The 27,271-nt window shown below is 45.9% G+C and overlaps 2 protein-coding genes across 2 annotated transcripts; one reads left to right on the forward strand and one right to left on the reverse strand.

Annotated features, from left to right (window-relative positions):
* The first annotated feature begins 5,189 nt into the window (after positions 1–5,189).
* On the forward strand, positions 5,190–21,440 carry NOP9 (NOP9 nucleolar protein). The gene is made up of 11 exons (XM_064701344.1): positions 5,190–5,602; positions 6,266–6,545; positions 8,026–8,391; positions 10,440–10,584; positions 11,415–11,561; positions 12,245–12,434; positions 13,427–13,567; positions 14,640–14,744; positions 15,984–16,196; positions 18,344–18,449; positions 20,744–21,440. The coding sequence occupies exons 1-11, from the start codon at positions 5,600–5,602 to the stop codon at positions 20,872–20,874; spliced, it is 1,827 nt and encodes a 608-aa protein (XP_064557414.1). The 5' UTR covers positions 5,190–5,599; the 3' UTR covers positions 20,875–21,440.
* A 1,147-nt stretch (positions 21,441–22,587) lies between these two features.
* Positions 22,588–27,058, reverse strand: LOC135441793 (lipid transferase CIDEB-like). The gene is made up of 5 exons (XM_064701342.1): positions 27,045–27,058; positions 26,118–26,262; positions 24,959–25,108; positions 23,544–23,710; positions 22,588–22,699 (listed from the first exon to the last, which is right to left on the reverse strand). The coding sequence occupies exons 1-5, from the start codon at positions 27,056–27,058 to the stop codon at positions 22,588–22,590; spliced, it is 588 nt and encodes a 195-aa protein (XP_064557412.1).
* Between the last annotated feature and the right edge of the window lie 213 nt (positions 27,059–27,271).

The raw sequence follows: 27,271 nt of genomic DNA on the forward strand, positions 1-27,271 counted from the left end.
ATTTCATACTTCCCATCCCCAAATTTGGGACCCCCACCCAATTTAGGATCAGCCCCAAATTTCAGACCCCCACCCCCAATTTCACACCCCCCATCCTCAAATTTGGGACCCCCACCCAATTTACGATTGGCCCCAAATTTAGGACCCTCACCCTCAAATTTGGGACCCCCACCCAATTTATGATCAGCCCCAAATTTGGGACCCCCACCCAATTTACCATCAGCCCCATATTTAGCACCCCCAGCCCCAATTTCACACCCCCCATCCCCAAATTTGGGACCCCCACCCAATTCAAACTCACCCCCAATTTCATACCCCCAATCCCCAGTTTCCCCAAATTTAGGACCCCCACCCCATTTACCATCGGCCCCATATTTAGGACCCTCACCCTCAAATTTAGGACCCCCATCCCCAATTTCACACCCCCAATCCCCAATTTCCCACCTCTCACCCCCAAATTTGTTCTCCCCATCCCCAAATTTAGGACCCTGACCTCCAAATTTGTGACCCCCACTCAATTTATGACCCCCAATTTCATACCCCTCACCCCCAAATTTGGGACCCCCACCCAATTTACCATCAGCCCTAAATTTGGGACCCTCACTCAATTTAGAATTGCCCTCAAAGTTAGGACCCCCATCCCCAATTTCATATCCCCCGTCCCTAATTTCATACCCCCATCCCCAAATTTGGGACCCCCACCCAATTTATGATCAGCCCCAAATTTGGGACCCTCACCCAATTCAAACTCACCCCCAGTTTCATACCCCCCCTCCCCAATTTCATACCCCCAATCCCCAATTTCCCACCTCTCACCCCCAAATTTACGACCCCCACCCCATTTCCCATCAGCCCCACATTCACCACCCCCAGCCCCAAATTTATGACCCCCCCCCAATTCACATTTCCCCCGCCATTTCTCCCCCACCTCCCCCACCTCCCCCTCCCCATTTCCCATCCCCAGCCCCCTCCTCACCGCCCCTATGGCCGCCTCCACCGCTCCGGCCGCCCCCAATTGCGGCCGCAGCCCCCCCTGGGCACTCAGCGCTGCCAACGCCGCCATGGCCGAACCCCCAATGTCCAGCCCAGGCCGTCCGGCCAGACTGACCAGCACAGGAATGGCCGCAGTGACCGCTTGAGCCACGGTGGATGAGCCAGGAGTGACCAGCAGGGCGTGGAGGGCTCTGGTCAGTGCTGGACATGTGGGGTCAGTGGGGGACAGGGTGGTCAAGCGGCCGGAGAGCGCTGCGGCCGCTCGGACGCGGTCAGCGAGGGACAGGAGGGGTGGGCAGGGGGTGCTGAGGATGCGGAGGGAGCGGGCGGCGCTGAGGAGGCACCCATGGGTGCTGCAGGTGGTGGTGAGGGTGATGAGGAGCGGAGCGGCGCCTGAGGGGTTAAATTTAAAAAGGATTAGAGAGGGAAAAATGGCACAAAATGGGGAAAATTGAGGGTGGGATTACGCGGAAAATTCACATCAAATTGCCTCAAAAATGGCGGAAAATCGGCGTCAAATTGCCCACTCAAAGTTGGCAAAATTCCATCAAATCGGTTCCAAAATTTCCAAGAAATTGCCTCAAAAATGGCGGAAAATCGCCGTCAAATGACGCCCTCAAAGTTCACAAAATTCCCTCAAATCAGTCCCAAAATTCCCTCAAATCACCCTAAAAGTTCCCCTTAGTTTCCCCCTGAATTTCCCAAAATTCCATCAAATCATCCCCAAAATTTCCAACAAATTGCCTCAAAAATGGCGGAAAATCGCCGTCAAATTGCCCACTCAAAGTTGGCAAAATTCCCCCAAATCAGTCCCAAAATTTCCAGCCCGAATTCCCCAAAATTGCACAAATTGCCCCCAAAATTACCTAAAAATCCCCTCATATTACCTCTAAAATTCGCTCAAATCATTCCTAAAGTTACCCCAAAAATGCCTCCAAATTCCCCCCTGAATTTCCAAAAATTGCCCCAAATCACTCCCAAAATTCCCTCAATTCCCAGCCAAAATTCCATCACATCATCCCAAAATTCTCCCAAAATTCCCTCAAATCACCCCAAAAATTCCCCTTAATTTCCACCTGAACTTCCCAAAATCCCATCAAATTCTCCCCAAAATTCCCTCAAATCACCCCCAAAATTCCCCTTAAATTCCTCCCTGAACTTCCCAAAATTCCATCAAATCAGTCCCAAAATTTCCCACAAATTGCCTCAAAAATGGCGGAAAATCACCATTAAATTACCCACTCAAAGTTCACAAAATTCCCCCCAAATCAGTCCCAAAATTTCCAGCCCGAATTCCCCAAAATTGCACAAATCGCCCCCAAAATTCCCTCAAATCGCCCCCAAAATTCCCCCAAAATTACCTCAAAATCCCCTCAAATTACCTCCAAAATTGCCCAAAATCGCCTCCAAAATTTCCTCAAGTCATTCCTAAAGTTCCCCCAAAATTGCCTCCAAATTCCCCCCTGAATTTCCAAAAATTGCCCCAAATCACTCCCAAAATTCCCTCAATTCCCAGCCAAAATTCCCACAAATTCTCCCCAAAATTCCCTCAAATCACCCCAAAAATTCCCCAAAAAAATCCCCCAAAAATCCCCCAAAAATCCCCAATTTCCCCCCAAATACCTTCAAAAAATTCCCAAAAAAAAATCCCAAAAATCCCAAAAATCCCCAATTTTCCCCCAAATACCCCCCAAAAATTTCACCAAAAAATCCCAAAAAATCCCCAATTTTCCCCCAAATACCCCCCAAAAAATTCCCCAAAAAAATCCCAAAAAATCCCCAATTTTCCCCCAAATACCCTTAAAAAATTCCCCAAAAAAATCCCAAAAAATCCCCAATTTTCCCCCAAAGACCCTCAAAAAAATCCCCCAAAAATCCCCAATTTTCCCCCAAATACCCTCAAAAAATTCCCCAAAAAAATCCCCAAAAATCCCCAATTTTCCTCCCAAATACTCCCAATAAATCCCAAAAAAATCTCCAATTTCCCCCCAAATACCCCCCAAAAAATTCCCCCAAAAATATCCCAAAAAATCCCAAAAATATCCCCAAAAAATCCCAAATTCACCCCAAAAATATCCCCCAAAAAAATCCCAAAAAATCCCCAAAAATTCCCAATTTTTCCCCCCAAATTTTCCCATTTTCTCCTCACCGGCCTCCAGCACATCTCGTGCCCCATCAGGCTCCAGGGCCAGGTTGGCCAAGGTCCGGGCGACGCGGTTGCCAACGCTCTCGGGGACACCGGGCACGGACAGGATGGACACTGGCACAGAGGGCAAAGGTCACGATGGACACACGGACATTGGGATGGACACACGGACATTGGGACAGACACACGGACAGAAATCCAGGCCAGGATGGGCACTGTGGCCAAAGGACACACCCAGCACTTTTCCCCTCACACTCCATATTTCCCCTTTAATTCCAATATTTTTTTCACATTTCTCATATTTTCCCACATTCCTGACAATTTCCCCCTTAATTCCAATATTTTTTTCATATTTCTCATATTTTCCCACATTCCCGACAATTTTCCCCTCACACTCCATATTTCCCCCTTAATTCCAATATTTTTTTCACATTTCTGATATTTTCCCACATTCCCGAATATTTTCCCCTCACACTCCATATTTCCCCCTTAATCCCAATATTTTTTTCACATTTCTCATATTTTCCCACATTCCCGACAATTTTCCCCTCACACTCCATATTTCCCCCTTAATCCCAATATTTTTTCTCACATTTCTGATATTTTCCCACATTCCCGACAATTTTCCCCTCACTCACACTCCATATTTCCCCCTTAATCCCAATATTTTTTCTCACATTTCTGATATTTTCCCACATTTTTCCCACATTCCTGATATTTTTTCCACATTCCAGACACTTTTCCCCTCACACCCGGCCCTGGGCCCTCTTCTCTCATTCCGATATTTTCTCTCATTCCCGATATTTTTTCCTCATTTCTGACACTTTTCTCCTCACACCCAACACATTTCTCAACATTTCCAACACTTTTCTCCTTATTCCCGGTATTTTCTCCACATTTCCGACACTTTTTTCCACATTTCCGACACTTTCCCCCTCATTCCCGGCCCTTTCCCCCTCACACCCGACATTTCCCCTCACTCACGACACTTTTTTTCCTCATTCCCAACACTTTTTTTTCCCATTCCCGGCACTTTTTTTCCTCACACCGGACACTTTTCTCCACATTTTCGACACTTTTCCCCTCATTCCGGGTATTTTTTTCCACATTCCCGGATTTTTTCCCGATATTTTTCCCTCACACTCTCTCACCCCGGCCCTCTCCCCCTCACACCGGGCACTTTTCTCCACAATGCCGGTCTATTTTTCTCTAATTCCCGTTATTATTTTCACATTCCTAGCACTTTTCTTCTAATTCCGGACACTTTTTTGCCACACTGGACACTTTTCTCCACATTTCTGTCACTTTTCCCCTCATTCCCGGCACTTTTCCCCTCACACCCGACATTTCAGGCCCCTCTCCCCTCATTCCCGGCACTTTCCCCTCACACCCAACATATTTCTTAACATTTCCAACGCTTTTCTCCACATTTCCAACGCTTTTCTCCACATTCCCGACACTTTTCTCCACATTTTCGATACTTTTTCCCTCAAAATTGACATTTTTTCCCTGACATCTAACCTGTCTTCTCTTGGCCCGGCCATTACCCCCTCGCACCGGGCACCTGTCTCCACATTGCCGGTACATTTTTCCCTCATTCCCGATATTATTTCACATTCCTAGCACTTTTCTCCTCATTCTCGGCACTTTTTTCTTTACACCAGACATTTTTCTCCACATTCCCGGTACTTTTCCCCTCACACTTGACACTTTTTCCCTCACTCCGGACATTTTCTCCTCACACCGGACCCTTTTCCTCACATTCCTGGCCCTTTTTCCCTCACACCTAAGACTTTTCTCCACATTTCCAACACCTTTCCCTCATTCCCGGTACTTTTCTCCACATTCTCGATACTTTTCCCCTCAGACCTGACACTTTTTCCCTCACTCCCGGCACTTTTCCCTCACACTTGACACAATTTCCCTCACATTCGGCACTTTCCCCCTCACACCCGACACTTTTTCCCTCACACTGCATACTTTTCCCCTCACACCCGACACTTTTCCCTTCATTTCTCACACTTTTCTCCTCATTCCTGACACTTTTCCCCTCACACCGGACATTTTCTCCTCATTCCCGGCCACTTTTCCCCTCACACCGGGCATTTTTTCCTCATTCCCGGTACTTTACCCCTCACACTTGACACTTTTTCCCTCATACCCGCCACTTTTCCCCCTGACTCACCCAGCCGCGGCACCCCTCCGAGGCTCCGGGCCTGGCGCCGGCAGCCGGGCTCGGTGCAGCAGTTCCCGAGCACGCTCAGCGCCAGCTCCAGCACCCTCCGGGGCCTCTCGGGTCCCACCAGCTCCAGCAGCGGCCCGAGCCCCCCTCGCTCCCGGAACCGCGCGGGGCCCCCGGCCCGCCTCGTGTGCCGGGCCCGCAGCGCCAGCAGCGCCCGAGACAGCGACGGCTCGGCCGCGGCCCGCACGGCCTCCACGCACCAGCCCAGGGACTCGGACATGGTGGGGGAGAAATGGGGGAAAAACGGGAGAAAACGGGGAAAAAAATAGAGCGGGGGGAGAGGGGAACGGTGAGGGGCGGAACGGGCGGAAAGGGAGAGCGGGGAGGGGGGAACGGCGGGGAGGGGGCACAGAGAGAGCGGGGGAAGGGAGAGGGGGAGGGACGCGGCGCGCGCGGGGGGTGATGGGAGAGGGGCGGGGCTTGAGGGTGACTGGCGGGTGGTGCGTGAGGGGAAAGGGGCGGGGCGATCTGTGATTGACAGGCGGTGCGTGAGGCGATAGCGTTATTGACGGGGCTGTGATTGATTGATTGATCGATTGAAGATTTGATTCGAAAGGGGCGTAGCAACCTGTGATTGACAGAAAAGATGCCCATGGGTGATTGACAGGACTGCGGGTGATTGTTTGATTGATTGATTGATTAAAAAGGCGTGTGGCAATGAGTGATTGATTAGGCAATGAATAATGGATTAATAATTGGATTACTTGATCAAGAAAGGGGCGTGGCGAGGGGTGATTAGCAGAGAAATAGTCGATTGATTGACAGCCAGGCCGAGGAATAAATAAGGCAAAAGGGGCGGGGTAATTGACGTTTGGCACGCTAAATTATGCAAAAGTAGGCGGGGCAATGAGTGATTGACAGCACATTAGGTCTGTGTTTTACAGGTTCATGGGCGTGGCCACACATCAGCGGGGGCGGAGCAACCTTTGATTGACAGATGTAGGGACGCGCCTGACGAATCCTCGCGAGATTTCCCGAGATTTGGCGTCGTTCCCGCCCCTTCTCCCCCTCAGCCCAACATGGTGGTTCACGCTGAGCCCCCCCCCGAGCCCGACATGTCGCGACAGTGGCGACAGTCGGCGCCTCGCCTCGATCCCGACACTGCCGAATATTTCCGGAGGGCCCTGGAGACGCTGGAGGAGGGGCTGAGCGAGGAGGAGCTCGGTGAGCGGGGGTTTGGGGGAGTTCATGAGGGGATTTGGGGGGTCCGTGAGGGGATTTGGGGGAGTTTATGAGAGGATTATGGGTTTATGAACGGTTTTGGAGGGTTATGAGGGGATTTGGGGGTTTATGAGGGGATTTGGGGGGTCCGTGAGGGGATTGGGGGTTCCGTGAGGGGATTTGGGGGAGTTTATGAGGGGATTATGGGGTTTATGAACGGTTTTGGAGGGTTATGAGGGGATTTGGGGGAGTTTATGAGGGGATTATGGGGTTTATGAACGGTTTTGGAGGGTTATGAGGGGATTTGGGGCAGTTCATGAGGGGATTTGGGGGTCCGTGAGGAGATTTGGGGAGTTTATGAGAGGATTATGGGGTTTATGAGGGATTTGGAGATTTATGAGGGGATTTCGGGGATTTATGAGGGTTTGGGGGAATTGAGAGGGAATTTGGGGTCCCTGAGGGGATTGAGAGATTTATAAGGCGACTTCGGGGTTTGTGAGGGGATTTGGTGTCCATGAGGGTTTTTGGAGGTTCCTGAGGGAATTTTGGGGGTTTGTGAGGGGATTTGGGGGGTTTATGAGGGGATTGGGGGTCCCTGAGGGATTGGGGAGGGTTTATGGGGTGATTTTAGGGTTTATGAGGAGTTTGGGGGAGTTTATGAGGGGATTGGGGAATTGTATGAGGGATTTATGTAAATTTGGGGGTTTATGAGTCAATTTTGGGGGATTTATGAGGGGGTTTGGGGAGTTCATGAGGCGATTTTGAGGTTTAGGAGGGAATCGGGGAGATTTCTGAGGGATTTATGTAAATTTGGGGGATTTATGAGGGCTTTGTGGAAGATTTGGTGTAAACTGCCATTTGCTCACTCCTAACCCCCATCTCTTCAGGTTTAATCCCAATTTTTTGGTGTTTAACCTCTATTTTTTTGTTTTAACCCCCATTCTGTTGGGTTTAACCTTCATTTTTACACTCCTAACCCCCATTTTTTTTAGATTTTATCCCCATTTTTTGGGGTTTAATCCCCATTTTCTCACTCCCAGCCGCCATTTTCTCACTCCCAGCCGCCATTTTTTCACTCCGAACCCCCATTTTTTTAGGTTTAACCCCATTTTTTTGGTTTTAACCTCCATTTTTTCACTCCTAACCCCCATTTTTTTCAATTTTATCCCCATTTTTTTGGGTTTAATCCCCATTTACTCACTCTTGACCGCCATTTTCTCACTTCCAACCGCCATTTTCTCACTCCTGACCGCCATTTTTTTATGTTTAACCCCCATTTTTTCCCTTCTAACCCCATTTTTTTAGATTTAATCCCCATTTTCTCACTCCCAACCGCCATTTTGTCACACCCAACCGCCATTTTCCCGCTCCCGACCGCCATTTTTTCACTTTTAACCCCCATTTCTTCACTTCTAACCCCCATTTCTTCACGTTTAACCCCCATTTTTTTTGCTTAATCCCCTTTTTTCCCCTTTTTCCCCAGCCCTCTTCGCTCCCAACGTTCTCTCGGAGCTCTCCCGCTGCCTCCCTTCAGCAGCGCTGCACCCCAGCTCCTCCCGGCTGCTGCTGCAGCTGCTGCCCCATTGCCCCCCCGAGACCCTCACCCCCTTTATCTCCCATTTGGGGGGGGTCTCCCGCCACCCCCGGGGGTCCCGAGCGCTCGAGGCCGCGCTGGGCCGGGCGCTGGCGGCGCTGGGGGCGGGGCTTGCGCTGGGGGCGGGGCTGGAGGGGGCGGTGACGGAGCTGGGGGCGGAGCTTGGGAGGGATTTGGGGGGCGTGGCCCGGGATGCCAACGGCAGCTTCGTGCTCAGGGCGCTGCTGGGGCTGCTCAGCGGCGGGGCTGACCCAGGTGAGGGGGAAATTTGGATTTTTTTGATTTTTTGGGGGGTTTTGGGAGGGTTTGGAGAAGGTTTGAGAAGGTTTTGGGGGGGTTTGAGGGGGATTTGGGGGGGTTTTGGGGGTGTTTGAGGGGGTTTTTGGGGCTGCTCAGCAGCAGTGCTGACCCAGGTTAGGCAGAAATTTGGATTTTTTTTGATTTTTTGGGGGTTTTGGGATTTTTGGAAGGATTTGGGGGGGTTTTGGGGGCATTTGAGGAGGTTTTGGGGGTGTTTGGGAAGGTTTGAGGGGGATTTGGGGGTGCTCAGCGGCGGTGCTGACCCAGGTGAGGGGGAATTTGGATTTTTTTTGATTTTTTGGGGGGTTTTGGGATTTTTGGAAGGATTTGGGATGGATTTGAGGGGGTTTTGGGGCATTTTGGGGGGTTTTGGGGATGTTTGAGGGTGGATTTGGGGGTGCTCAGCAGCGGTGCTGACCCAGGTGAGGGGGAAATTTGGATTTTTTTGATTTTTTGGGGGGTTTTGGGAGGGTTTGAGGGATTTGGGGGGGTTTTGGGGAGGGTTTGAGGGGATTTGGGGGATTTGGGAGGGTTTGAGGGGGATTTTGGGAGGATTTAGGGGGGATATGGAGGGGTTAAGTGGTGGCACCGACCCAGGTGAGGGGGAAATTTGGATTTTTTTGATTTTTTGGGGGATTTTTATGGTGATTTGGGGGGGTTTTGGGGGCATTTGAGGGGGTTTTGGGGCATTTTGGGGAGGTTTTGAGGGTGTTTGAGGGGAAATTTGGATTTTTTTTGATTTTTTGGAGGGTTTTGAGGTGATTCGGGGGTTTGAGGGGGTTTGAGGGGGATTTTGGGGGGATTTTGGGGGGATTTAGGGGGGATATGAAGGGGTTCAGTGGTGGCACTGACCCAGGTGAGGGGGGAATTTGGATATTTTTTGATTTTTTGGGGGATTTTTAGGGTGATTCAGGGAATTTAGGGGCATTTGAGGAGGTTTTGAGGGCGTTTGAGGGGGATTTGGGGTGCTCAGTGGCGGTGCTGACCCAGGTGAGGGAGAAATTTGGGAATTTTTTGATTTTTTGGGGGATTTTTAGGGTGATTCAGGGAACTTAGGGGCATTTGAGGGGGTTTGAGGGTGATTTTGGGGGTGTTTGAGGGGGATTTGGGGGTGCTCAGCAGCGGTGCTGACCCAGGTGAGGGGGAAATTTGGATTTTTTTTATTTTTTGGGGGGTTTTGGGATTTTTGGGGGAATTTGGGAGGGTTTGGAGAAGGTTTGAGAAGGTTTTGGGTGGGTTTTGGGGATTTGAGGGGATTTTGAGGGGGTTTGAGGGGTTTTTGGGAGTGCTCAGTTACAGCATCGACCCAGGTGAGGGGAAATTTGGATTTTTTTGATTTTTTGGGGGTTTTGGGAGGGTTTGAGGGGGATTTTTGGGATATTTGGAGGGATTTGAGGGGGTTTTGGGGGTTTGGGGGTGTTTCAGGGGGATTTGGGGGTGCTCAGTGGCGGGGCTGACCCAGGTGAGGGGAAATTTGGATTTTTTTGATTTTTTGGGGGGTTTTGGGAGAGTTTGGAGAAGGTTTGAGGGGGTTTTGGGGCATTTTGGGGGGGTTTTGGGGTGTTTGAGTGGGTTTTGGGAGGTTTTAGGGGAGATTTGGGTGTGCTCAGTTACAGCACCGACCCAGGTAAGGGGAAATTTGGATTTTTTTTTGATTTTTTGGGGGATTTTGGGAGGGTTTGAGGAGGTTTGAGGGTGATTTTGGGGGTGTTTGAGGGGGATTTGGGGGTGCTCAGTTACAGCACCGACCCAGGTGAGGGGGAAATTTGGATTTTTTTGATTTTTTGGGGGGTTTTGGGGGGATTTGGAGAAGGTTTGAGGGGGATTTTGGGGAGTTTTGAGAGGATTTTGGAGGGGAAATTTGGGGGTTTTTTTTTGGAATTTTGGGAGGGTTTTGGGGGGTTTTGGGAAGGGTTTGAGGAAGATTTTTGGGGATTTTGAGGAGATTTTTGGGGATTTTTGGAGGTTTTTGATGATTTTCCCCCCCTCAATTTCTGCCCCAGTCCCTCCTCCCAAGGGGGCGGAGCCAAAGGCAAAGAAGGCGGAGCTAAAGGCAAAGGGGGCGTGGTCACTGCCAGAAGGGGCGGAGCTTCCGCCCTCGTTCCGCCCCCTGTTGGAGGAGCTGGCGCAGGGGCTGGAGCAGCAAATCCAGGTGAGCCAAAAACCCCAAAAATCACCCCAAAATCACCCCAAAATAACCCTTTAAACCTCAAAATCACCCCAAAATTATCCTAAAAACCCCAAAACCTCCCTAAAACTCCCAAAAAATAAAAAATAACCCCAAAATCACCCTAAAAAACATCAAAATCATCCAAAAATTTTCAAAAATCTCTCCAAAATGCCTCCTAAAATTCCCAAAATTCTTCAGAAATTTCTCCCAAAATTTCGCCCTTAAATCTCACAAAATCCCCAAAATTTTTCCATAAAGTCCCACAAATTTCCCCACAAATTTCCCCACAAATTTTGCTAAAATCCCCAAAATTTTTCCCCATAATTCCCAAATTCCTTCCTAATATTTTTCAATGTCCCCAAATTTTCTCATAAAGTCTCCCAAATTCCCTCCTGAAATTCCCCCAAATCACCAAATTTTTTTCCTAATATTCCCAAATTTTCCTCTAAAATTTCACAAATTTCTCCCAAAATTTTAGAATTGCCCCCTAAAATCCCCTAATTTTTCCCCCAAATTTCTCATTTTCACCAAAATGTCCCAAATTTTCCCCAAAAGTCCCCTAAAATTCTCAATTTTCCCCCAAAATCTCTCAAAATTCCCCTCAAAAATCTCCCAAATTCCCTCCAAATTTCCCCCAAAATCCCCTTAAAATTTCCCCTATGTATCACCAAAATTCCCAAATTTCCCCCCAAAATTCCCAATTTTTTCCTTAAAAATCCCCCAAATTCTTTCAAAATCTTAAAATTTCCCCAAAATTCCCCAAATTTTCCCAAAATTTCCCAAATTTTCCCAAAATTTCCCAAATTTCCCCAGCCCTGCTGAGCCCGGCCTGCGCCAGCCTGTGCCTGCAGGGGGCGCTCCGGGCCCTGCACCGCAGCCAATCACCTTCCTGCGCCCGCTTCTGCCGCGCCCTGATTGGCTGCCTCAGCCAGGACAGCCCCGCCCACGACCAGAGGTGAGTGCTGATTGGCTGCTTCATTTCCTCCTGAGTTCTGATTGGCTGAGCGATCCTGGTGGGGTTTTCTGATTGGTTGGGCACTCCTAGGCCACTCCTCACCTGGTTGGCCACGCCCCTTTCTGTGATTGGCTGCTTTCTTTCCAATTTTGGGCGGAGCCACAGTTGCCATTCCCTGATTGGCTGCTGCTCTGAATCCCTTTTCTCTGATTGGCTGTCCCCTATGGGTGCTGAGCATTGATTGGCTGCTGCTCCCAATCCCTTTTCTCTGATTGGCTGCTGTTTCCAAAACCTTTTTTCTGATTGGCCGGTTCTCCCATTCCTTTCTCTCTGATTGGTTGCTGCTCCCAATCTTTTTTCCCTGATTGGCTGTGGCCAGCAGATCTTGTCCTCTGATTGGCTGTTGCTCTCAAGTCCCTTTTTCCAATTGGCCTCTATTTTGGATCCCTTTTCTCTGATTGGCTGTTGGTTTCAATTCATTTTCTCTGATTGGTCACTCTCCTTGGTCCTCTTTCTCTGATTGGCTGCTGTTCCCAACCCCCTTTCCCTGATTGGCTGTAACCTGCTTCTCCCTCACTCTGATTGGCCACTTCTCCAAATCCCTTTTCCTGATTGGTTCCTTCCCCCAATCCCTTTTTTCTGATTGGCCGCCCTCTCTGTTCCCCTCTTTCTGATTGGCCCAGCCCTCTGCTGACGTCACTGCAGGACCCTGACCGGTCCCGCCTCCTGGAGGCGGCCATGACAGTCCTGGACCCCCCGGGGCTCCGCGAGCTCTTCCGGGGTCACCTGCGGGGTCACCTGAGGGGCGTGGCCTCCCACCGAGTGGCCAATCACGGCCTGCAGAGGCTCCTGGACCACGCCCCCGAGGATGTGGTAGGCGGGGATTGGCTGGGTGGGGATTTGTGGGGCGGGGTTTAAAGGGGGAGGGGCCTGGAGAGGGAATAATGAAGGGTTAAAGGGGCGGGGCTTAAAGGGGAGGACGTAAAGGGGTGGAGCTTAAAAGGGAGGGGCCTAAAATAGGTGAGTACAAAAGGGGAGGGGCTTAAAGGGAGTCAGAATTAAAGGGGAGGGGCCTACAGTGAGAATCTCATTGGTTCAGAGGGTGGTGGGCGGGGCTTATTATCGTGTAAGGAGGCGGAGCTTAAAATGTTAATTAGGGGTGGGTGGAGTTTAATTAGATGCATGAAATGGGTGGGGCTTAAAGGAATCATGTAATTGGGTGGGGCAGTGGTGGGAGGGGCTTTGAGGGATTAAATGTTAAGTGGGAGTGGCTTAATGGGGGTGTGGCTTTGGGGGAGGTTCCTATTGGCCAGAAGGTTGGTGGGAGGAGCTTAAAGGGGGTCGGGTTTGAAAAAGGAGGAGCTTAAAGTGGGTGTGGCTTCCAGAGAGGTTCCTATTGGTCAGAAGGGTGGTGGGAGGAGCTTAAAAGTGTAGAGACTGAAAGGGGAGGGGCTTAGAAGAATGTTCTCATTGGTGAGAAAGATGGTGGGAGGGGCTTAAATGGGTGGGGTTTGAAAGAGGAGGAGCTTAAAGGAAGTGCGGCTTAGAGAGAGGTTCCTATTGGCTGGAAGGGTGGTGGGAGGGGCATAAAGACACAAACCCCCAAGTGGGTGGGGCTTAAATAACTTATGGAGCAGGGAGTGACTGGGGATTGGCTGGCAGGAATAGAGGGGGTGTGGCTGGACTCAGGTGGGAGGGGCATAAAGACACAAACCCCCAAGTGGGTGGGGCTTAAATAACTTATTTAGCAGGGAGTGACTGGGGATTGGCTGGCAGGAATAGAGGGGGTGTGGCTGGACCCAGGTGGGCGTGTCTCACCCAGGTGGGCGTGTCTCACCCAGGTGGGCGTGTCCGTGTTCCCGCAGGTGTCGGAGGCGCTGTCGGAGCTTGGCCCCGCCCTCCAGGAGCCGCTGGCCCGGGGTCACCCCGGGGTCATCCTGGCCCTGCTGGGGGCGGCCCTGAGGCACCCCCGGCTCCAGGGGGAGGCGCTCAGGAGCCTCTTCCAGGTGGGACACGCCCCTTTTTTGCTTAGGCCACGCCCACTTCACTACAAACCACACCCCCTTTGTATTAAGCCTTGCTCTCTTCATGTTAAGCCCCACCCCCTTTTATATTCTCTTAATAAGCCACACCCCTTCCCCTTACATCCCCATTGTTCAGGCCCCGCCTACTTTTAACAACCTGCATTGGCCACGCCCCTTTCCTCTAATCCACTCACATATTTGGCCACGCCCATTTTTGTTAAGCCACACCCATTTCTATTAAGCCACACCCATTTTTATTAAGCATTGCTCCTTTTAGCCACACCCCTTTAAGTCCAGCCCCCTTAAGCTCCTCCCCTTTCCCTTTAAGCCACACCCCTTTTAGTCTTGCTCTAAGCCCCGCCCCTTTCTCATCAAGGCCTCAGTGTCTAGCCCCTCCCCTTTTCATTAAGTCCCACCCATTCCTGTTAACCTTAATATAAGCCCCGCCCCTTTTCCCCCAGTTGTGGCAATGTTGGGCCCCTCAGCTTTCCTCTAAGCCCCGCCCCTTTTAACCTAATCCACTCTAAGCCCCGCCCCTTTCCCATCAGGCCTTGTGCTGCTTTGCTCCACCCCTTTCTGTTAAGCCCCGCCTCTTTCAGCCCCACCCTTTCTAAGCCACACCTCTTTCACATAAGCCCCACCCCTTTCCTTTAAGTTCCTCCCCTTTCAGCCATTTCCTGTCTAAGCCCCGCCCCTTTCATATGAGCCACACCCATTTTTTTAACCCCACCCCTTTACCTTAAGCCCCACCCCTTTAGGCTGTACCCATTACCTTAAGCCCCACCCCCTTTTTGCCCTTTCCCCTAAGCCCCACCCCTTTTCTTTAAGCCCTGCCCCTTTAAGAAAAGCCTTGCCCATTTAAACATGACAGTCTTCAAGCCCCGCCCCTTTCTTTTAAACTCCGCCCCTTTGCGCCCTTCAGTGGTTAAACCATCACCTAAGCCACACCCCTTTCTTATAAGCCCCTCCCCTTTCCCTTGAGCCCCGCTTCTTTTCCTTAAGCTCCACCCCTTTTTGTATTATCCGCTCTAAGCCCCGCCCCTTTTCCCATCAGGCTTTGCGCTGCTGGGCCCCGCCCCACCACCCCCATTGCGTCACCGCCCTGGCCCAGCTCCGCCCCCTGGAGGGCGGGGACAGCGGCGAGGAGGCGGAGCCTGAGGTAAAAGGGGCGGGGCTTCGCTGGGGTCGGGTCTAAAGTGGGTGGGGCTTAAGAGGGTGAGGTCATCGGGAGCGGCCTGGGAAGGGGTGGGGTTAAATGGGTGGGGCTTGAAGGGGCGGGGCTTAAAGGCTTGGGTTTTTCCATGGGTTTTTAAATTATTTGTTTTTAACTTGATTTTTTCCTCCTATTTTTCCCGTTTTTCCCCATTTTTTCCAATTTTCCCAAAATTCCCATTTTTTCCCCATTTTTCCCTCCAAAATCCCCAATTTTCCCCCCAAATTTTCCCCCAAAATTCCCATTTTTTCCCCCAAATTTTCCCCCTAAATTCCCATTTTTTCCCCCATTTTTCCCTCTAAATCCCCAATTTTTCCCCTGGATTTTCCCCCAAAATTCCCATTTTTCCCCCTATTTTTCCCCATCTCACCTCCAAAATCCCCAATTTTGCCCCCAAATTTTCCCCCTAAATTCCCATTTTTCCCCCCAAATTTTCCCCCTAAATTCCCATTTTTTCCCCCCAAATTTTCCCCCTAAATTCCCATTTTTTCCCACATTTCCCCCCCATTTTTTCCCCAAAAATCCCCAATTTCACCCCGAAATTCTCCTCTTAAATTTTCCCTTTAAATTCCCATTTTTTCCCCCTTTTTCCCCCCTCTCTTCTCCAAAATCCCCAATTTTCCCCCAAATTTCCCCCTATTTTTCCCCATTTGTCCTCCAAAATCCCCAATTTTCCCCCCAAATTTTCCCCCTAAATTCCCATTTTTTCCCCAAATTTTCCCCCCAAATCCCCAATCCCAATTTTCCCCAAAATTCCCATTTTTCCCCCCAAATTTTCCCCCCAAATTCCCATTTTTTCCCCCATTTTTCCCCATTTTTCTCTCCTACTTTTCCCTCCAAAATCCCCAATTTTCTCCCAAATTTTCCCCCCTATTTTTCCCCATTTCTCCTCCAAAATCCCCAATTTTCCCCCCAAATTTTCCCCCTAAATTCCCATTTTTTCCCCAAAATTTTCCCCCTAAATTCCCATTTTTTCCCCCATTTTTCCCTCTAAATTCCCTTTTTTTTCCCCCTAAATTCCCTTTTTTTTCCCCATTTTCCCCCATTTTTCCCTCTAAATCCCCCTATCCCAATTTTCCCCAAACCCCCAATTTTTCCCCCAAAATCCCCATTTTCCCCCCAAAATTCCCATTTTTCCCCCCTATTTTTTCCCAACGTCCCCGCTTTCCCCGCCATTTCCCTTAGCCCCGCCCCCCGTCTCCCATTGGCTCCCGCGCTCTTCAGCTCCTCCTCCATTTCCGTGACCCCGCCCCCATCGTGGGGGGGCTGCGGGCGCTGCCCCGCCCGGCCCTGCCCGGCCTGGCCCGGAGCCCCCCCGGGAGCCGAATTTGGGACGCGATTTTGGGGTCAAAAACCGTCCCCAAAAACGACAAAAAACGGCTCCTGAAACGCCTCAAGGTACCCAAAAAATACACACAAAAAACGGGGAAAAAATCAGATTTTTTACTGGAAAAATTTGGATTTTTTTGGCAAAAAAATCGGATTTTCTAGGGAAAAAAATTCAATTTTTTAGTGAAAAAAATGGGATTTTTTGGCATAAAAATTTCAGATTTTTTTAGCAGAAAATCCTTAGTTTTGTAAAATAATTTTGAAGTAGTTTGCAGAAAAAAAGTGGGTTTTTTAAGCAAAAAATTCAAATTTTTAAATGAAAAAAACCTGAATTTTTGCACAAAAACGTTGGAACTTATAGCACTAAGATCTAAAAAAAAAAAAGATTTTTTAAGTTAGAATATGGATTTACTTTCAGGAAAAAAATCTGAGTTTTTCAGGAGAAAATGTTCAATTTTTGGGGAAATAATCCCTGAATTTTCAGTAAAAAAAATCCCAATTTTTCAGCAAAAATTCTCCAATTTTTTATTGAAAAAATTCCCAAATTTTCAGCAAATAAAAAGGGATTTTTGAGGCCCAATTTGGATTTTTGGGGTCAAAAACCAACAAAAAACAGCTCCTGAAACGCCTCAAGGTACCCAAAAAATCTGAAATTTTTTGGGGAAAAAAATTCCCAATATTTGGGAAAAAAATGTGATTTTTTACTTAAAAAATTTGAATTTTTTCCCCAAAAAAACCCCAATATTTCAGAAAAAAATTTTAGTTTTTCAGACAAAAAATAAGGGATTATTTTCAACCAAAAATTCTGATTTTTAAGAAAAAAAATTTTTTTTTTTTGTAGGAAAAAAGCCCAATTTTTACACCCAAAAATCGGGATAATTTTAGGAATATTTTGGAGTTTTTCTGGATGATTTTAGGAGTATTTTGGAATAATTATAGTAATAATTTTGGGATATTTTGGGGATATTTTTGTGACTGTTTTAGGATAATTTTGGGAATATTTTGTGCTAATTTTGGGATATTTTTAGGATATTTTTGCAATAAATTTAGAAACATTTTGGGCACATTTTTGCGATAATTTTAGGAACACTTTGGGGTTAATTTTGGATTTAATTTTGATTTATTTTAAATATTTTTGTCATAATTACGGAATAATTTCAAGATAATTTTTTGGATGTTTTTTGGATAATTTTGGGAATAATTTCAGGATGATTTTAGGAGTATTTTGGGATAATTTTAGTAATAATTTTGGGTAAATTTGGGATATTTTGGGGATATTCTTGTGACTTTTTTAGGATTATTTCGTGCTAATTTTGGGGTATTTTTAGGATATTTTTGGAATAAATTAGAAATATTTTGGGCACGTTTTTGGGATAAATTTAGGAACATTTTTGGGGTTAATTTTGGATTTAATTTTGATTTATTTGAAATATTTTTGTCATAATTAGGAAATAATTTTGAGATAATTTTCTGATGTTTTTTGGATAATTTTGGGAATAATTTCAGGATGATTTTAGGAGTATTTTGGAATAATTTTAGTAATATTTTTGGGTAAATTTGAGATTTTTTTTTGATATTTTTGTGACCATTTTAGGAATATTTTGTGCTAATTTTGGGATATTTTTAGGATATTTTTGGAATAAATTTAGAAATATTTTTAGGATATTTTTGCAATAAATTTAGAAATATTTTGGGCACATTTTTGGGATAATTTTAGGAACATTTTGGGGTTAATTTTGGATTTAATTTTGATTTATTTTAAATATTTTTGTCATAATTACGAAATAATTTTGAGATAATTTTCGGATGTTTTTGGGATAATTTCGGGAATAATTTCAGGATGATTTTAGGAGTATTTTGGAATAATTTTAGTAATATTTTTGGGTAAATTTGGGATATTTTTGTGACCATTTTAGGAATATTTTGTGCTAATTTTGGGATAATTTTAGGGTATTTTTGGAATAATTTTAGAAATATTTTGGGATGATTTGGGCACATTTTTGGGATAATTTTAGGAACATTTTGGGGTTAATTTTGGATTTAATTTTGATTTATTTTAAATATTTTTGTCATAATTACGGAATAATTTTGAGATAATTTTCGGGTGTTTTTTGGATAATTTCGGGAATAATTTCAGGATATTTTTGGGGTCATTTCAGGAGTGATTTTAATTAATTTTGTGGTGATTATTAATTAATTTTAATTGTTAATTGCAGGGTCATTGGGGAGCGCTGGCCATGGACAAGAGCGGGAGCCGAGTGCTGGACACGGCCTGGGCCTGGAGCCCCCTCCCACAGAGGGTCCAGATGGCTTCGGAATTGGGTCTGGGGGCTTCTCTGGGATTTTGGGAAAATTTGGGAAAAATTGGGAAAAATTTGGGAAAAATTGGGTGAAAATTGGGTGAAATTTGGGTGAAATTTGAGCCATTTTTGGTGATTTAAATGGGATTTTTTGGGATTTTTTTGGGATTCTTGGGTGGAATTTGGGGGGATTTTGGGATTAATTTGGGTAAAAAATCTGGGGGATTTTGGGAAAATTTGGGTGAAATTTGGGTGAAATTTGAGCCATTTTTGGTGATTTAAATGGGATTTTTGGGGGATTTTTTGGGGTTTTTGGGGGGTCCTGGGCCTGCAGCCCCCTCCCCCAGAGGGTCCAGATGGCCTCGGAATTGGGTCTGGGGGCTACAAAAACATTCTGGGAAATTTGGGAAAATTTGGGAAAAATTTGGGAAAATTTGGGTGAAAATTGGGTGAAAATTGGGTGAAATTTGGGCCATTTTTGGTGATTTAAATGGGATTTTTTGGGATTTTTTTGGGATTTTTGGGTGGAATTTTGGGGGGATTCGAGGCAGAATTTGGGGGAATTTTGAGGGATTTTTGGGTGGAATTTGGGTAAAATTTGGGTGAAATTTGGGTGAAATTTGAGCCATTTTTGGGCGATTTAAATGGGATTTTTTGGGATTTTTGGGTGGAATTTTTTGGGATTTTTGGGTGGGATTTGGGATTATTTTGGGTAAAAAATCTGGGGGATTTTAGGAAAATTTGAGTGAAATTTGGGTGAAATTTGGGCGTTTTTTGGTGATTTAAATGGGATTTTTTGGGGATTTTTTGGGGATTTTTGGGTAGAATTTGGGGGAATTTTGGGATTAATTTGGGTAAAAAATCTGGGGGATTTTGGGAAAATTTGAGTGAAATTTGGGTGAAATTTGGGTGAAATTTGAGCCATTTTTGGTGATTTAAATGGGATTTTTTGGGATTTTTTTGGGATTTTTGGGTGGAATTTTGGGGCGATTCGAGGGAATTTTGGGGCAGAATTTGGGGGAATTTTGAGGGATTTTTGGCTGAAATTTGGGTGAAATTTGAGCCTTTTTTGGTGATTTAAATGGGATTTTTGGGGATTTTTTTGGGGATTTTTGGGTGGAATTTTGAGGGATTTTTGGGTGGAATTTGGGGGGATTTTAGGATTAATTTGGGTAAAAAATCTGGGGGATTTTGGGAAAATTTGAGTGAAATTTGGGTGAAATTTGAGCCATTTTTGGTGATTTAAATGGGATTTTTTGGGGATTTTAAAGGAGATTTTTGGGTTATTTTGAGTGACTTTTAAAGGGGATTTTGAGGGGTTTTAAAGTTGATTTTTGGGGGATTTTAAAGGGGATTTTTGGGGGATTTTGAGGAGTTTTAAAGTTGATTTTTTGGGGAATTTTGAGTGAATTTTAAAGGGGATTTTGAGGGGTTTTAAAGGTGATTTTTGGGTTATTTTGAGTGACTTTTAAAGGAGATTTTGAGGGTTTTAAAGGGGATTTTTGGGTGATTTTGAGTGACTTTTAAAGGGGATTTTTGGGTTATTTTGAGGAGTTTTAAAGGGGATTTTTAGGGGATTTTGAGGGGTTTTAAAGGGGATTTTTTGGGGATTTTTGAGGGGTTTTAAAGGGGATTTTTGGGGGATTTTGAGGAGTTTTAAAGGGGATTTTTGGGATTTTAAAGGGGATTTTTGGGGATTTTGGGATTTTAAAATGGAATTTTTGGGGAATTTTGAGGGAATTTTAAAGGGGATTTTTGGGGGGTTTTAAAGGGGATTTTTGGGGGATGTTGAGGGGATTTTTGAGAGGTTTTGGGGGATTTTTGGGGATTTTGACTGGTTTTGAAGTTGATTTTTAGGGATCTTGAGGGGTTTTAAAGGGGATTTTTTGGGGAATTTTAAAGAGGATTTTTGGGGATTTTGAGGGGTTTTAAAGTTGATTTTTTGGGGATTTTAAGGGGTTTTAAAGGGGATTTTTGGGGGATTTTAAAGGGGATTTTTGGGTTATTTTGAGTGACTTTTAAAGAGGATTTTGAGGGGTTTTAAAGTTGATTTTTTGGGGATTTTTGGGGAATTTTAAAGGGATTTCTGGGGGGTTTTAAAGGGGATTTTTTGGGGATTTTTGAGGGGTTTTAAAGGGGATTTTTGACAGATTTTAAAGGGGATTTTTGGGGAATTTTGAGGGGTTTTAATGGGGATTTTTGGGGGATTTTGAGGGCATTTTTTGGGGTTATTTTGATCTATTTTGTGTGAATTTTTGGATTTTGTATTTTTTGTGTCCTTTTTCCCAAATTTCCCGTTTTTCCCCCCATTTCCAGCCCCGCTCCTGCCCCGGCTGCTCCGGGACCCCCTCGGCCGCGGCGTCGCCCGAAGGCTCAGCCTGGAGCTGTTCCTGAGGCTCCGCCCCCAGTGGGAGGGGCTGCAGAGGGGGCGGGGCCTCCAGCTCTGACCACGCCCCCATACCCTCACACCACCCCTGGCCCCGCCCACATTTAAATAATGGTATTTAAAATTTATTTTTAATATTTTTATTTATGTTTTGTGTTGTTTCAATGGGGAGGGGCGGGGCCTGCAGCTCTGACCACGCCCCCAATACCCTCTGGCCACGCCCACATTTAAATAATGGTATTTAAAATTTATTTTTAATATTTTTATTAATATTTTGTGTTGTTTCAGTGGGGAGGGGCTGCAGAGGGGGCGGGGCCTGACGCTCTGACCACGCCCACATTACTCTCTATCCCCACCCCACCCCATTGAAACAACACAAAACGACACAAAATGTTAATAAAAATATTAAAAATAAATCTTTAATACCATTACTTAAATGTGGGCGGGGCTTGCAGCTCTGACCACACCCACAACCACCTCTGACCACCCCTGGCCCCGCCCACATTTCAATAATTTTATTAAATATATTTTTTATTAATATTTTGTGTCGTTTTGTGTTGTTTCAATGGGGAGGGGCGGGGCCTGCAGCTCTGACCACGCCCCCATACCCTCACACCACCCCTGGCCCCGCCCACATTTAAATAATGGCATTAAAGATTTATTTTTAATTTTTTTATTAATATTTTGTGTTGTTTCAATGGGGAGGGGCTGCAGAAGGGGCGGGGCTTGCAGCTCTGACCACGCCCACAATAACCTCTGGCCCCGCCCACATTTAAATAATGGTATTAAAGGTTTATTTTTAATATTTTTTATTAATATTTTGTGTCATTTTGTGTTGTTTCAATGGGGAGGGGCGGGGCCTGCAGCTCTGACCACGCCCCCATAACTTTTATAACCGTTATAGGAATGGGTGGGGTTTAGGGGGAAATGGGCGGGGTTTAAGGGGGGATGGGTGGGGTTTAAACAAAATGGGTGGGGCTTAAGGGGATATGGGCGGGGCTTATGGTGAATGGGTGGGGCTTATGGTGAATGGGCGGGGTTTAGGGGGAGTGGGTGGGGTTTAAGGGGGATGGGTGTGGTTTAAGCAGAAGGGGCGGGGCCTAAGGGGATATGGGCGGTTCCTAATGGGAATGGGTGGGGTTTAAGGGGAAATGGGTGGGGCTTATGGTGAATGGGCAGGGTTTAGGCGGAGTGGGTGGGGTTTAAAGGATCTTGGGTGGGGCTTAATGGGAATGGGTGGGGTTTAAGGGGAAATGGGCGGGGCTTATTGTGAATGGGTGGTGCTTAAGGGGGAATGGGCGGAGCTTGCTTATGGTGAATGGGTGGGGTTTAGGGGAGTGGGTGGGGCTTATGGTGAATGGGTGGGGTTTAAGGGGAAATGGGTGGGGCTCATGGGGATGTGGGCGTGGCTTACACTGAATGGGCGGGGTTTGGGGGAGTGGGTGGGATTTAAACAAAATGGGTGGGGCTTAAGCAGGATATGGGTGGGGCTTAAGGGGAAATGGGCGGGGCTTATTGTAAATGGGTGGGGCTTAAGGTGAAGTGGGCGGGACTTATTGTAAATGGGTGTGGCTTAAGGGGGAAATGGGCGGGGCTTATTGTAAATGGGTGGGGCTTAAGGGGAATGGGCGGGGCTTTCTGTGAATGGGTGTGGCTTAAGGGGGAATGGGCGTGTCTCATGGTGATCGGCGGGGTTTAAGGGGATTGGCCGGGGTTTGCCGGCAGTGGGCGTGGTTTCCCGGCGAGGGGGCGTGGCCAGCGTTGGGGGGCGGGGTCAGAGCCCCCGGCCATGGGGTCTCTCGAGGAGGGGCCGGAGCGCGGCCGAGAGCGCGAGCAGGGCCCGGCCCAGGGCGCGGGACAGCGCGGCCAGGAGGCGCAGCAGCTCCCTGGGAAACGGGAAATTGGGGTCAGGAACGGAGAAATCGGCACCGAAAACGGGAAAAACAGCCCCAAAAATGGAAAAAACACCCCCAAAAATGTAAAAAACGACCCAAAAAACATAAAAATCACCCCAAAAATACTGAAAACGTCCCTAAAAACACCAAAATCGACACGAAAAACGGAAAAAACAACACGAAAAACAGAAAAAACACCCCAAAAACCCACCCTGAAAAGCCCCCAAAAATAGAAATAATTTTGTGATAATTTCGCAATAATTTTGGGCCGATTTTGAGATAATTTTGAATTAATTTTGTGATAATTTTGAGATAATTTTGGGCTGATTTTAAGGTAATTTTGGGCTAATTTTGAGATAATTTTACAATAATTTTGAGATAATTTTGTGATAATTTTGTAATAATTTGGGGATAATTGTGAGATAATTTTGAGATAATTTGACAATAATTTTGAGATAATTTCCCAATAATTTCGTGATAATTTTGAGATAATTTTGAGATAATTTGACAATAATTTTGAGATAATTTCACAATAATTTCAAGATAATTGTGAGCTAATTTTGAGGTAATTTGGGGATAATTTGACAATAATTTTGAGATAATTTTGTGCTAATTTTCAGATAATTTTACAATAATTTTGAGATAATTTCCTAATAATTTTGAGATAAATTTGTGATAATTTCACAATTATTTCGAGATAATTTAACAATAACTTCGAGATAATTTAGAGATAATTTTGAGATAATTTTGAGATAATTTGACAATAATTTGGAGCTAATTTCCCAATAATTTCCCAATAATCTCGCGATAATATCGCGATACTTTCGGGCCTCACCTGACGGCGGCGTTGGCGCCGATCCCGCCCAGCTCCCATTGCTGCTCGCGCAGGCGCAGTTGGAGCCGCCCCCGCGAGCCGCGGGCGGGGCCGAGCAGCGAGAGCCGGAAGAGCTCCGGGGGCGGGGCCGGGGGCGGGGCCGGGGGCGGGGCCAAAGCGGGGCGGGGCTGGGGAGAGGCGGCACAGCGGGGTCGGGGGGGTTCGGAATTTTGGGGGATTTATTCTGAATTTTGGGGGGTTATTCTGAATTTTGGGGATTTATTCTGAATTTCAGGGCATTTTTGGGGATTTATTCTGAATTTTGGGGGGTTTATTCTGAATTTTGGGGGATTTATTCTGAATTTTGGGGGAATTATTCTGAATTTTGGGGGATTTATTTGGAATTTTGGGGGATTTATTCTGGATTTTAAGGATTTATTTTGAATTTTAGGGCATTTTTTGGGGAGTTATTTTGAATTTTGGGGGATTTATTCTGAATTTTGGGGGATTTTTGGGGCCAATTTTGGGTTAATTTTTGGGGTGTTTCGGGCCGATTTTGGGTGGATTTTTTAGAAATTTGTGGGGGGAATTTTGGGTTAATTTCTCGTTATTTCGGGCTGATTTTTTTGGAAATTTTTGGGTGGAATTTTAGGTAAATTTTGTGTTATTTTGGGCTGATTTTTGGGGTGTTTCGGGCCGATTTTGGGCTGATTTTTTGGGATTTTTTTGGGGGAATTTTGGGTTAATTTCGCGTTATTTCGGGCTGATTTTTGGGGTGTTTCGGGTCGATTTCGGGCGGATTTTTTGAGAATTTTTGGGGGAATTTTGGGTTAATTTTTGGGGTGTTTCGGGCCGATTTCGGGCTGATTTTTTAGAAATTTGTGGGGGCAATTTTGGGTTCATTTTCCGTTATTTCGGGCTGATTTTTGGGGTGTTTTAGACCGATTTCGGGCTGATTTTTTGAGGGTTTTTTTTGGAGAATTTGGGGCGATTTCGGGCAATTTCGAGCTGATTTTTGGGGTGTTTTGGGCCGATTTTTTGGGGAATTTTGGGGCGATTTCGGGGAATTTTGAGCTGATTTTTGGGGTGATTTTGTGATTTTTTGGGATTTTTGGGTCGATTTCGGGAAATTTTGGGCTGAATTTTTGGGGTGATTTTGGGATTTTTTGGGTTAATTTCGCGTTATTTCTGGCTGATTTTTGGGGTATTTTGGGGGGATTTTTTTGGATTTTTTGGGGGAATTTTGGGGCGATTTTGGGCTGATTTTTGGGGTGTTTCGGGCCGATTTTGGGCTGATTTTTGGGCCGATTTTTGGGCAGAGTTTTGGGCTGATTTTGCTGATTTTTGGGGAATTTTTGGGGGAATTTTGGGCCGATTTTGGGCGGATTTTTTTTGATTTTTGAGGTGATTTCGGGGAATTTTGGGGGGGGTCTCACCTCGGGGGGCTCCCAGCGCTGCCCCTCCCCCAGCGCCTGCAGGGCCGTGTGGGGGGGGAGGGTCCCGAAAAATTCCTCGTCCTCAATGAGGGTCCCGTCCTCGAGCAGGGCCAGAACCGGGGGCCGGGGCAGCCCCAAAACCGAACCCGCCTGGATTGGGGGCAAATTCCGGGGTTTGGGGAAAATTGGGGAATTTATTGTGAATTTTCGGGGATTTATTCTGAATTTTTGGGGGATTTATTCTGAATTTTTGGGGAATTTATTCTGAATTTTTGGTGATTTTTTGGGGGAATTTATTCTGAATTTTTTGGGGATTTATTGTGAATTTTCGGGGAATTTATTGTGAATTTTCGGGGATTTATTGTGAATTTTCGGGGATTTAATTTGAATTTTCGGGGATTTATTGTGAATTTTTGGGGATTTTTTGGGGGGATTTATTTTGAATTTTCAGGGAATTTATTGTGAATTTTCGGGGATTTTTTTGGGGGAATTAATTGGAATTTGGGGGGGGGATTTATTGTGAATTTTTGGGAATTTATTCTGAATTTTTGGGGATTTTTTGGGGGAATTAATTGGAATTTTGGGGAGGGATTTATTCTGAATTTTTGGGGATTTATTCTGAATTTTCGGGGATTTATTGTGAATTTTTGGGGATTTTTTGGGGGAATTAATTGGAATTTTGGGGGGCATTTATTCTGAATTTTCGGGGATTTATTGTGAATTTTTGGGGATTTTTTGGGGGAATTAATTGGAATTTTGGGGAGGGATTTATTCTGAATTTTTGGGGAATTTATTCTGAATTAATTAAGGTTTAATCGGGATAAATTAGGATTAATTAAGGTTTAATAAGGATATATTATAATCAATTAAAGTTCAATCAGGCTACATTAGGATTTATTAAGGTCTAATCGGGAAAAATTAAGATTAATTAAGGCACAGTCAGGCTAAATTATGATTTTTGATTATGGTTTAATTGGAATTAATTAGGGTTTAATCGAGGTTAATTAGCAAAAATTAGGGTTTAATGAGGTTTAATTACCATTAATTAAGGTTGAAGCGGGATTAATCGGGATAATGAGGGTTAATGGCGGTTAATTATGGCTAATTAATTAGGGCTAATTAATTAGGGCTAATTAATTAGGGCTAATTAATGCCGGACCTGCTCGCGCAGCTCCCCGAGGGTCGCGGCCAGGACCCCCCGGGGCCGCCCCTCCCCCCCGGGGGCGGGGCTAACCCAGAAGGGGCGGGGCTTGGCGGGGGCGGGGCCTGGGTGGGCGGGGCCAAAGAGGAGGCGGGAAACGGAGCTGAGGGGGAGGAGGGGCGGGAAAAAAAAGGCGAAAAAAAGGGAAAAAAAAGGGAAAAAAAAGGGAAAAAAAAGGGAAAAAAAGGGGAAAAAAAAGGGGAAAAGAAGGGGAAAAAAAAAGGGAAAAAAAGGGGGGAAAAAAGGGGAAAAAAAGGGAAAAAAAGGGAAAAAAAAGGGAAAAAAAAGGAAAAAAAAGGGGAAAAAAAAAGGGAAAAAAAAAAGGGAAAAAAGCGGAGATGGAAATGGTAAAAATTGATTGAATTTAAACGAAATTCCCCCAAAATTTACCAAAATTTCACGGAATTTACCCAAAATTCGCCCAACCTTCCATCAAATTCAAATAAATCCCCTCAGTTTCCCTCGAATTCACCCAAAATTCCCTGAAACTCCCCCAAAATTCATCAAATTAACCCCAAATCCACTCAAATCAAACCCAAAAGTCAACATTTTGTTAAACTTCCCCGGAATTCCCTCAAATTCCATTAAAATTCCACAAAATCTTGTCAGATTCCCCAAAATTAAATCAAATTTTTCCAAATTCTCTCAAGATCCCCCTGAAATTTCCTCAAATCCCCCGAAATTCTGTGAAATTCCTTTAAAATTCATTAAAATTGCCACAAATTTCCCCCAAATTAATTTCAAATTCTCCCAAATTCCGCAACATTCTTTAAAATTGTCGAAATTCCACGAAAATTTAAAAAAAACCCCAAAATTTTCACTGAAATTCCCCCAAAATTCCCAAATTTTCCCCCCAAAATTCCCCTCCCCCCCCCCCCCAGGTACCGCAGCGCCTCCATCGCTTCCGGAGGGGGCGGGGCAAAGTCCAAAGGTCTGCGGTGACGTCACCGTGACGTCATGGGGAGGGGAATCTCCCCTGCAAAATTTCCCGGGGGCGGAATTTGGGAATTTAGGGGGAAAAAAGCGAATTTTGGGGCGAAAAATGGAGAAATTTGGGGGCGAAAAGAGGAATTTGGAGTCAAAATTTGAGAATTTTGGGGTTAAAATTGGAG

The sequence above is a fragment of the Zonotrichia leucophrys genome, unplaced genomic scaffold (assembly GCF_028769735.1).
Source record: "Zonotrichia leucophrys gambelii isolate GWCS_2022_RI unplaced genomic scaffold, RI_Zleu_2.0 Scaffold_538_34535, whole genome shotgun sequence".
NCBI classification, from domain to species: Eukaryota; Metazoa; Chordata; class Aves; order Passeriformes; family Passerellidae; genus Zonotrichia; species Zonotrichia leucophrys.

Bases quoted from the DNA above. Each gene is read 5' to 3' on its own strand.
- LOC135441793 (XM_064701342.1), bottom strand. The intron at 25,109-26,117 runs GTCCGGCATTAA...CCCCCAATCCAG, and splicing joins TCGGGGAGCTGCGCGAGCAG to GCGGGTTCGGTTTTGGGGCT. The intron at 22,700-23,543 runs GTGAGGCCCGAA...CCCGTTTCCCAG, and splicing joins GGCGCCAACGCCGCCGTCAG to GGAGCTGCTGCGCCTCCTGG.
- NOP9 (XM_064701344.1), top strand. The intron at 11,562-12,244 runs GTGAGTGCTGAT...TGATTGGCCCAG, and splicing joins AGCCCCGCCCACGACCAGAG to CCCTCTGCTGACGTCACTGC. The intron at 16,197-18,343 runs GTACCCAAAAAA...TGTTAATTGCAG, and splicing joins GGCTCCTGAAACGCCTCAAG to GGTCATTGGGGAGCGCTGGC.